General features: G+C 36.9%; 1 protein-coding gene across 1 annotated transcript in view; it reads left to right on the forward strand.

The window, feature by feature from the left end:
- LOC135468406 (uncharacterized) overlaps positions 1-12,290 on the forward strand; it is a 41,874-nt gene that overhangs the window by 11,108 nt on the left and 18,476 nt on the right. The window contains exon 3 of the mRNA XM_064746650.1: positions 10,103-10,164. Coding sequence (XP_064602720.1) covers positions 10,103-10,164 — 62 coding nt within the window. The remainder of the gene's footprint in view (positions 1-10,102; positions 10,165-12,290) is intronic.

The following is a 12,290-nucleotide window of genomic DNA, read 5'->3' on the forward strand; positions in this document are numbered from 1 at the left end:
AGATAGCCCAGGGAAGTATAATTTATTCAAAGTTGTTTTTGTTTTGGGTTTGTTTTTTTTTCTGTAAGAGAAATATATTAAAGGTCACACCTTTTTAAGTATGTGTTTTTTTGTGTGTCTTTAAGAGGTGTGGGGAGGGGGATCATTTTTTCTTCGTTTGTGTTTATATTGTTAAGGGCTGATGAGTTTCTGATAAAAGAAACATATATGAGTGCATTGCTGTATCTGTCCAGGACAAGACACCTTGCAACACCCGTAATAGCTATGACAACACAGTATGCCTTTAACAATTACCAGCCATCAGCTAGTGGCATGTCCATTTTGTGCTGTCACTAAGTGTCAGTAAATTTCATGGATGATATACAGTACATATCTACTTACATGTAACCAGTCCATTTCAAAGTCAGTACGAGGGCCTCTCAATGTACTGCATTTGAACCACTGTAATTCTTCAATCTTTTTGCATGTTTGAAAGTTGTTACATAAGCGTTTTCTGAAAGTATTATTCTGTGTTTATTGATAAAATTGAACATTTTGTGAAGACTTGAAACTGGCTAATCCAACCAATGTAGTTTTGTCTAAAATCAGATTACAAATGTGAGTAAATTGTGCTGAAATTTTTTTGTTCATATGCGAAAAGGTTGAAGAGAGGTATCAAGAAATTTTGTGAACTACTGTGAGAAGGATTGAAATTTGTAGACCTATAATGAGTCAGAGGATGGGCTTTTTATGGATTTTAATGAGTTAATGGCTTGTAATAAAGTTTGAAAGAATTTATTTTGCAACATGTCAGCAATACAACTTCAGGTGAGTGTAAAATACATAGTGTGTACCTTAAAGCCACTAATTTAGATTTAATATCTAAGGACAGATATTAGTTATGTTGAAAGGAAAACATTACATTTCTCTCCCATTTTGTTTTGAAAAGTAAAGATATGAATATGTTGTTCATTAGAAGGACTAACTGCGTGAAAAGAAGATACTAAATATCTCTGCTACAGTTACATGTATATTGGCTGAAAAGAGCTGATCAGGTGTCTGAAAAATTAGACGAATGTGGGTAGTGAAATACCAGTTCTGTAATAAGTGATATGACATAATGTTTTGGCAATAGATTTGTAAATTTGACTGTAACAATCCTCCAAACTACCAAATCTTTAGTTTCCTGAATGACCCCAGACATGACTGATCACAGAAACAGCTCATACCTGACATACCCCTTCCCCCTACTTACTGATGTGGACAGTGGTCACTCAGGTGTAACGCATGTCACAAGTGATACTACCGGTCAAACCCATGAGTAGTTTTACCTGATACCATCTGTGATTGATATACTACTAAATTGCAATAAGAGAACAGGTTATAGGTAATCTACATTACTTTTTTTATAGAACCTTTGCACTTTTTACTCACATTAGACTGAAGATAAAGGACCTGTTAAAGGGATAAGACATCAATTAGCTTCCAATCATGTTTGATGAGGTTTTTTTGAAGTGGTTTGCTATGTGCTAGTATTTGATACCAACACCTTATTCATTGGCCTATAGTAAGAACGGCTTGTCTGGTACCAATTCTGTAATACCATTGATCATTTTTTAAACACCATGTGTATGTTAAAGGTGTTTTTGTTATGCTGTTATGTTGTTGTATCTTGAGGCTTTAGAGGTACATGTATTATGATGATATGGAAAGGTCACAGTGTCAGCTAGGTTAGACTGTTTTGGAACTGTCAGGTTTTTTTTCTACAATGCTTATATACAGTACTACATACATGTAAATGTTAGGGTTGTGTGGTTCCACTAAAACTTGCACTTTGCTGTGTCAAGGCCAGAGCTACACATGGATGCTTTATCTGGCTGGCTGGTTGTGCATTTTGGTTTTAGCTATGTCTGCTACAATTTTCTGACCTCTTCATTGAGCTAGCTACCCTTGGTTTCCTTTAACCCCTGTTAAACATTGTTTCAGTTTCAGTGTGATTTAGAGTAAATAAGGTTTAAATTAAATATGCAAATTTGTGTTGATAATCACTGATGGCTTGATGTACAAAGTCTATTCTGACAAACATGTACCTATACATTGAGAGATCCCCCATTTCATACCTACTGTGGAGGTACACGTATGAAAGTGAAATGTTTTGATGGTAAGAGATCGAACACAGTCCGCTGGTTATTATGTGGCAAAATGGGATGTTGGTATTGCTGCCTGTTTCCATGACGGTGAACTGCAGAGGTACAGCTGAGCAGAGTATTCCCATGTCATGTTGCAATCAATACTTGCATAAAGCTGCTACACACATTGACAAACATGGGACAGATGGTTGCACGAAGATTCAGCATGACTGATAGATATTCATACATACTCCAAACCTTTTTTTTTTTTTTCCTCTTTGAAAATCAATGGAATTCCATGTGCATTATGATGAATTTATCAGAGATAGATTAAACGATGTGCTCGCATTTCTGTCAGGAATGATTTTTTTGTACATGTATGCTACGTGTATATCTACATAAATCTTATTCAGAATCGTAAGGAGTATGTCTTTTGGTAGGAAGAATGTGTAAATTATTGTATTCTCAAAGAATATACCAGTGCCTCTGTGCTTAATTAGTGTGAACTCGTCTGTGTAATGGGAATTGCCGCATGCTCCTTCATATGTCAGTCACAAGCTGACACATGTATGATGATCCAATATTTGTTTGCTGTTAAGTGAAGCAAACAAAACACATTGAAAATAGGAAAACAAACCTACACAGCCATTGTAGGTACTGTTTTGTAATGAGGCCAGTTGTAGGAGTGTACTCAACACTAGTTATTTTCCTCATTGTTATGAAAACAAGCATGCATTTGCAATAGATGCAATATCTACAGTATAAGATTTCCATGTTAAAAGAAAAGTTGTAAAAATTTTGACAGAACTACAGACAGACAGAACGACTCTACATTGTACTTTACATTGTAGATCTGCTTAGTTGTAGATGTTGGACTACAGTATACATATATACTTCTCTGAGGAGCAAGATCTCCTGGTTTTGTAGTAGGGCCACAAAACAAAGAATTTCTTGTTTCACTAATGCTCAACAATTACACTATCATCTATCACAATTTCAGGCATACTCATTCAAATATATGTGACAGCCCAACCTTTTCACATATTAAACAACCGTTTTTATTGTGTTTCATGCACCTGTTTAGTTTGATTTCAGATCTTCACGAAAGGTGTAATTGCATCAGTCTACATAGGATAACGTCCTCAGAACGTGCCTTTAAAATAAACACCTGCAAAACATGTAAAAGGTTGAAAGAGATTACTGTAAGAATATTTCTGATCAGTCTTTGTCATCGGTGTCCTTGACCTATCAGATGATTTTACTGATCTGCTTGTGGATGGGTGTACGCAGTACCTTCCACTCACTGACTTATTGACATGATTGAAATAGGAACCTTGATTTCTCTTTACTGCCTAAGTGTATCGTTTACCTATTGATTTTCACTCTGTCCTGTGTAAGATCTGAACTGTGCACAGCTTGACTTTTAGCCAGTTATTTAGTACAGCTTTGATCTGGCCTAATCATTGCCACTATAGAAAGGTGAGAACCCGATCACCCTGAGAACTGTGTCAGTGACGTCTGAATTAGACAATCAGGAAGATTCCATGTCACTGTTGTATAGAGAACACAGGCCTATTGACTTGTCATTGTCAGATAAATTTTTATCTTTATGGCAGGGCCTGTGCCATATGTAGAAATTTTATATCAATATAAAAGGGGGGGGGTGGATTTTGATATCTTGTCTTGATACTTATGTCACTATTTCACCTACTTTGCACACAAGCTTTGAATTAAACATGTATAGTTAACCTGGTTAAAAATGAGATCATGCGAGAGAATAAATTTAGAAGGGAAAATGCACTGCAGGTACATGATAACTTGTATCTTACCATTCATGTATGAGTCATATCACAACAGATTGTTACATGCGACCATAGACCTAGTAAGTGAGTGAGTGCTTGGGGTTTAACGTCGTACTCAACAATTTTTCAGTCCTATGACGACGAAGGAATCCTTAGGGTGCGTGTACGTGTAATGTGCCTCCTTGTTGCAGGACGGATTTCCACCGCTCTTTTATTTAGTGCTGCTTCACTGAGACGACTTACCGAAAGCAAGTAAGCCACCCCGCCCGATCCATTATACTGATACGGGTCAACCAGTCGTTGCACTATCCCCTTCATGCTGGACGTCAAGCGAGGAAGTTACAACTTCCTCTTTTAAAGTCTTAGGTGTGACTCGATCAAGGATTGATCCTGGATCTACCGGTCCCAAAGCGTAGACCTATTGAGATATCCCTGCTGGATAAGATCCTGGTGGCTGTTGTATACAAGTGACTTATCCCATGAGTACAATGTAAAACAAGAATCAGCTAAATAAATAAATAAATCACAAATTATTTATCTTTGTGGCATGGCCGGTGCTAACTGTGTAAACTTTAATTTATCATTTAAATTGATGCTTATGTTGTATTTTGCATTGGTTCAGTTAATGTCAAGAATGCTCATGTAGAATGCTACATATATTCCATATAGTTTCATGGCAAGCAACCAGGGGGAGCTCTGGAGATATACAAATAGACATACACCTTACAATTACACGTTTCTGTCACAAAACAAATACACAAAACTCTCTGCGCGTCAAATATGTACAGGCCTTACAATCATACATGTACTTTGTATGCATGAAGATAATTGTTACTTTGTTGCGTGTTTTTTTTCCCCTATGAATATGTAAGCACAATTTGCTGCAGAAAAGATATTTATACATACACATATGGCCACGACTTACATAAAGTCAGACTGAAATCTTTATCATTATCACCTGACGATGAAACATACAAACATAGGCTTTTCACAGGTGGCTCTTTAGGATAATTGTTGATAGAGCATCTAGGATATGTAATATACATGTAACATATGGGTCAGCATGCCTGCCATCTACCTGTCCACTAACAGATAGGCATCAGTATTATGCATGTATACATGTACCTATTAAAAACATTAAGTTTATTTTTCATACTGCAGGAAAAAAAGGATACACTGACGGTATAAATAGATACTGATCCATCTGCTGATTATTTTATGTAACACGTGTTGTGGTCATTTTGCTGATGAAGCTGTATATTGGTGGATTAAAGTCATGTTAGCAAGTACACAGCAAGGATATACATATTTGGCTTCACACAGTAGCATGTGCATGTAGATGTTAAGCTGCTCTCTGAAGTTTACTTCTCTGGAATTTAGAAAACAAAAAAAAAAAATCTTTTATCAGAAGGCACTGAAATATCACAAAAATAATGAAAGATGTATATTTTCAATTTTTTCATATCTGTTAATTTTCATGCTGTGACTGTCAGTGTGGTATGGCTTTAATGAAAAAATATGTTTGACATTATGAAAATATTTAGTTTGGAAGGCTTATTACAAACTGTTATTTTGGGAATCTCGTTGAAGCACAACTGTTCCTGGGTTTTTTTTTTTTAGGTTTTGAGAAATTTAATAGATTGTGTCTTAGATGAATATATTTTTGGTTATTTCACCCAAATAAATTCATTTTATGATATCAGTTGTTAAGTAATAAATGAAATGTTTTATCAGCCGAGGGGATTAGCACACCAGCGTGGCGCAATGACCCAGGAGCCTCTCACCAAAACAGTCACTGTGAGTCCAGCTTGTGCTGGCTTCCTCTCCAGACATACGTGGGAAGGTCTTCCAGCAACCTGTGGACGATCTTGGGTTTCCCCGAGCCCAGTTTCCTCTCACCATAATGCTGGGTGTCATTGTATAAGTGAAATATTCTTGAGTATGGCGTTAAACACCAATCAGATAAATAAATAAATTTTATCAAAGCACCTAGTGTCGTGCCTCCTGTAGAGCTGATGAATTTTTTCTACCTGTCAGGAACAATGAATATGCTGTTTAGACAGCTCGTCAGGCTTACATTTTATCCACATATTTTCGGATTGTCTAGCATTAGCGCGGTAGAAACAGTTACCTGCAGTACCTGTAGCCTGACGAGTAATCAATAATCCGTGTGAGTGTGATCAGTAGATGGACGACTACGTTCAGGTGTACAGGGTATGGTTTGCACTGCATACTGTAATCAAGGGATCGAACTTCAATAATAATATCAGGTTCCTGTCATTCAGTGTTAAGCATTCATCGTCACAGTTTAGCCTTAACTAATTGTAACTCAAAAAACCAATTTCCGGAAAGAATGTTCTAAATCTGTGGCTAATCTGCCAGGTAAACTACCTTTTAACTCAACTGGCTGTCATTCATTTTCAGATTTAGGCATTGAGCTTTGTGGGCATTTAAGAGTGGGATAGTAAAACCAAAAAAAAAAAACATCAGTGTTTCCATGGTGATAAATAGCATGTGGGTGGTTAATGAGCTATGTTAGGCTGGTTTGTCATGGAGTATGTCTGTTATTACCTATAAATGACAATATTTCTACATGTTTGTTTTCTACTCATTCAGAAAACAGATCTGCAAGTATCACTGTAGTGAAAAAAAAAAGAGTTGGATTTTAGCCTCTCTCGTGCATGTCAGATCAGATTCAGATTGATTCACCACCAATAAAGTACATGTCATTCAATATTGTGTGACAGTGTGAGGGGAAATTCAACCCCATAGGGGTTATCCCTGATGTTATTTACAAAGAGTTATTTCATCATGGTATATATTTAGTGAAATACATACGACAGCATTTTTGCATACGTACCACATTATCAAAAATAAACATCTTGAAAAAAATAGTTATGATATTCAGCATATAACTACTGCTTAAGTAAATACTTTTTAAGACCATATTTAAAAGTGGACATTGATGAAGTTATTTCAAAGGTTTATGGGTAGCTTGGATTATACGTGAGAACCTTTAACGCTTTAAATGCCCCTAAATCCTTAGTGCTCCAGTTTTCAGCACAAGATGTTGTGGTTGACCGTGTCAAATGCCTTGGAAAGATCCAGAAAGGAGGCTATACTGAATTGTTTGTCCTCCTTAGCTTGACTAATTTGTCTGCTAGTGATAGTACAGCTAATGAAGTAGAACGATTTGGTCGAAAACCAAATTGAGAAGCACTGATTGTGTTATTTTTGTCCATAACGCTAAGGATTGATACTGCTTTTTCAAGAATTTTGCTGCAACACAAGAGGACAGAAGATACACTACTAGATTTAAGTTTCGGCGTTACCTTTGCATATTTCATTGCAGTTGGTGACAAGTTAACAAAGTGGCAAATTGGTCGAGCTATGCAGTCAGCGACAGATTTAACAATCAACATTTTAATAGTCAAACCCAGCGGCTGCATGAAACACCAGGAAGTGATCGCTGATAATAGATAAAATTATTCCAGATAGGCGACTCTGTTCATGGAAATTCACGTATACATTATCTATTAACGTAGCCAAGATAGATTTCACTCTGGTGGGCTTGGTTATCTTTTGGAAGAAGTAGTGAGATTTCATCATATCAAAAGGGAGGTGTTTGCTAGCTTTAAATCAGTTTATACTAAAATCACTCATTAACTAGCAATGCTTTTTCTCTGCTTTTATTACATTAAGTAAGTTTGAGATACCATTATTACAGTCATCAACATTTCCGTTGGGTGGTCAAAACATATAAATCTGTACCTATGCACTTAGGTAAAGCACTAACCACCTGCTTAGAACTATTAATGCTGCGTAGGTATGTATATTTAACATTCTTACGGTATATTTATGCATACAAAGGGTTATGTATCTTTTTCAACTAAGTGGATCATTGGGAACAAAACACACTTTTTTCATTAGTATAAAAATGGTTAAGACTAGAGTGCAGAAGAAAACACAATATAGCCCCCGTTCACTGGTATAGGTTTTAAATCGTGGACAGGATGTGTGTATTGAATATTGTTGTAGTGCATTGTGGGTAAACTACATGTAGATTTGATTGAAATAGATGGTAATACATTCCTTTACTGAATTGCTCAGATTTGATCAAACTCTACTTTGCTAGGATCTCAAGCAAAGCAGATCAACAGGTAGCCAGTTATAGGTTACACAAACTCATGTGCATTGGTTTTCAGAGCAGACAATTATGATTTAAAATTTTTCAGTTACCTAAAATGATCGTAACGCGTTTTTAGAGGCAAATAAATGTCCTTAAATATTGCTTTTGGCACTTACATTTTTTTTAACTTACATTTTCCCAGCAGGATATCCTCCTGTCATGCTTGATTTCAAACAATCCACCTCCCACCATACTGCTTGTCGTCATCCGCATTATACAAGTGAAGTATCCTTGAGTTTGGCATAAAACACCAATCAAATCAAATTAAATAAATCACTTAAAGCACTATTGTAAAGTGAACAAAACTCTCAGAATCAGGCAAAACATGCAATACCAAATAGAAGCCAGTAGAGATTTTTCTCTTTAAATATTTTTAAGATAGCTTATGATTTTTCCAGTCTTGAATACAAACTGTCCAGACCCAGTGTCTAGTTGCAAGTTTGCGTGCAGTGTTTAGTGGAGATGTCCACAGCTGTGTGGGTGTCTGGCTTACCAATAGCCTCCCCCTACGTAGACACATGATTTACCAACAGATGTGAAGCCTGGTGTTAGTGTAGCGGCTGATTGTCGGGAGCTTGCCACCATGGCCAGAAGTGTGAGTGGTGTTTGGGGAGGCTCACAGGTACAGGTACAGCCTATCAGCTGTGACAATTCCACTCATCCCGAGAATGTCAGTCTGGCTGATTGGGGAACAAGCCATGCACCTTTGTGCCAAGGACCGACATTTCTGTGAGCTGTAACTCTGTGACATATAGCAGCTGTGGTCTCATGTACCAGAGACCAGGCAGAAGTCGCAGCCAGGCCCCAGCATTTTAAACTGCCTTTCATCTCTTCACCTTCTAGAAACACTATCATTCCTACACTGGTTGTGTGATCTTCAACTCACAAAGGGTATAAATAACACTGCCAGTGTAAACATTTAGTTTTTGTGAAAATTATGAAACTGAATTTTTTTTAAAGGAAAGAGTATACAGTAATTAAAAGTTTGGGTGTTTTGTGTGTGGAAAACGTCAATAATAGTTACATATATCTCTAGATTAATGTTCAGTAAATTTATAATTGCAATAATATGTTTGATCCATTAATTCTACACATAATGAGGGACAGTACGTGCGATGCATCACTGATTGTAACTTAGACTTGCTATCATCATCATACAGAAGGTGTGTATTTTAGGAGCTGGAGAAGAGAGCCTTCTTTGTTTGTCTGTGTTAGGTTCATCTATTAGTGTAACAAGCATTCCACTTTTTATGCTGAATATGTGCTTATGATTGCACAGCATGGTGATAACCTGGAGCCTGGATCTATGTGGTGACATTGCCATCATGCCATCAACTCCTAAGAACCTGGCTGCTCAACAAAGCTAACTTTGAGAAGTTCTGTCTTATGAATAAATGTACAATTTCTGATGCAATCATGTTGTGTAACTAAGCCTATAATACCTGCTCAGTTAGAAACAAGAACCAAATACAATACATAAAGCATTTTTCCCGTAAAATATCACCATATCCCTCCCCCCCCCTTCTTTTTTTCCTGTCATGAAATTATCTCTGTTTAATCAAATGAATGTGGTTTAATAAGTGCAGACTTATCTTTTATCAGACTTTGGATTAACACATGAAGACAACTACATGGTGATTATGTTTTATGTTTATTCAAACACTACATTGTATTGTGAAGATTTTGTCAGATCAAATGCTGTTATCTTGGTGCTTTATCGGATAGGCTTTTTCTCTTGTGATCTTCTCTCATCCTCCACACTGAGTTCACTGTGGTAAATGTAAAGCTGCATCACACATTTGAAAGTTTATCACTTTTTAACTGAAGGCAGGTGGTTTACTTCATGTACTCCAGCTTCCGCTGCCAACGAAACTGAGCATGCCATTGAACTGTTTAAAACAACAGTCAATCTTGTGTTGTTCAACAAGGAATGTTTCTGCCCATTTTTGTGCTTGCTTGTTGTGCTACAATAAAGTCAATATAGAATGCTCATCTGATTACAGGTCATGGTGGCATTGGAGAAGGTCTGGACAATGGGAAAACTCCTAAAGATAAGAAAGTTCAGGTGAGTCAAGAAAAATATATATTTTAAAGTCCAGTATTATGAGTTTTTGAGTGCTGTTAACAGTGTTGAAATGAAAATTTGGTAACCTGAGTCAAACTCGTTGAAAGTTTTTTAGTAAATTGTTTGCAGGATTTGTAGTGGTAAACACTGAACAGCTTGATATGATTGAAATTGTCTGTTGTACATAATTGTCATGCGGAAAAACAAGATTACAACACCTAGAGCTATTGCTCTGATTAACAGGCATTTCAGCAAAAGTCAAACTGAATTTTTGCAGCTTAATGGGAAATTGACAACATACTGACAACTAGCTATTGTAGGAAGGAAAATTATTTTCCAAACATGAAGTTTTCATGAAGACAGTTTTGTTATGTAAGGTAAATACTTGCACTAAGATGCACCATCATGTTGGATTCCCTGCCTACATGTTGTCACCAGAGGCCTGTTTTACGAAACAGTCGCAAACTGTGCCTGGCGCATATTCCATGACAATATACAGTGAATAGATACGTCAGCATGGTAAATGCGCTTGACGCAGTGTTGTGACAGCTTTGTAGAGCGGACCCCTGTCAACCTTACAGTCTCTATTGTGTTCTCAGGTGACATGTATGTGCAGAAATCACTATATCTAGGTTAAAACCCTTACGTTATTTCTTGCTAAGGCTGGAATACTGGAGAGATCAGATCTTTAAGTGGCATTTACAAGTTAATAGGTGAGAAACAAGGCAATTGCTTATGGACAACAATTACTTACTAAGCATTTAGTATACTGGAAAGACTGTCCAAGTACATCTGCCTTTGCAAGATATATGTTCATGTATGGATGGTTTTGTTTACACCATATGAACTACAGAGATAAATATCAGTATTAAATTTAGCATTGTTGCAGAGATCTTCATTTCATATTTAAGGGAGAAGAAAACTTAAATATCAAACAAGTACCATTGAAAAGAGTATGCATTTTCTCGCAGGTGCATGCCATGAAAAAATTCTTATATGTACCTCAAGTTGAAAAATTATAAATAAAGTCAGCGCTAAAATCTGCTGTGGGCAACTCCATTTTGCCTAAGAACTAGTCCTGAAGTCTTCTGTGTTAGGAGGAGAATTGCCGTCGGAAACCGCCGAAGTGCAGTTCCTACATTTCCGTAGCGAACAGTACAGTTCGTTTTCCGCTTGACGATCAGGAAACCACAATGTTGGACATAGGTTCCAAGTTTACACGAAAAAGCCGGCAGTTTTAACAACTCTCATTGGCTGAGAGGCAACACACTCCCAGCATAAATTATAGGGTGTTAAAGATGGAGGACGTGATGGACTCAGCGATTTATGCCAGCTTTGCCGTTTTCAGGCTTTACGCGTATGGCTAGGAAAAATGGCAAAATTATGCAGCAGGCACCACCAGATAGACAAAACTGCGCTCTTTTCAGCCTATAGTGTCATAATTTTAAGTTTTCTTCTCCTTTAATTTAGTATAGTGAGAGTCCGAAAATCCACATTCCTGTCACTCATTGTACTAAACCATATAGGTTAGTGAGAGCATTAGACATTTATATGTTCTACTGAGCTATCGTATTTAAGCTTTTAACAATGTGTAGAACTCTTGAATAGGAATTCTGCTTATGAAATTGAATACATGGGCAATGAAGTAAAATTGGAATGTACTTGTGTTGACCTGTAAAATGAGCTGTTGGCCTCGTACCTGAATGGCACAGGACATGTGATGGCCCTTTTTAGGCACGTTTCAAGTCACCATTTTAGAAAATTCTTTTGAAATGTTTTTCCTTAGGTTTTGGATACACTATCGGCTATGAATACATGAAGATTGCTACATGTACATGTTCACACCCAAATCTGGTGAAAAATACAAAACAGTTTTTCAACCAAAGAAAAATTCATTGAAATTAGTAAAGTATGTCACACACACTGAGAGGTATAGGCACATTGATCAGAATGAACTCTCTGTTTAGCACACTGCACAAATGCATTAACAATTTAAAATGAACTTTTACTGAATGTTATGGAGCTAGGAAACTAGCAGGTAGTTTCACCTGTATTAGTGGAACACGGGGTGAAAGGGTCATTTCTTGGAGTCAATGACCGTAGACTGTGCTGTTTTTTGCAAGTGC

Source organism: Liolophura sinensis, chromosome 6, assembly GCF_032854445.1.
Source record: "Liolophura sinensis isolate JHLJ2023 chromosome 6, CUHK_Ljap_v2, whole genome shotgun sequence".
Lineage (NCBI taxonomy): Eukaryota > Metazoa > Mollusca > Polyplacophora > Chitonida > Chitonidae > Liolophura > Liolophura sinensis.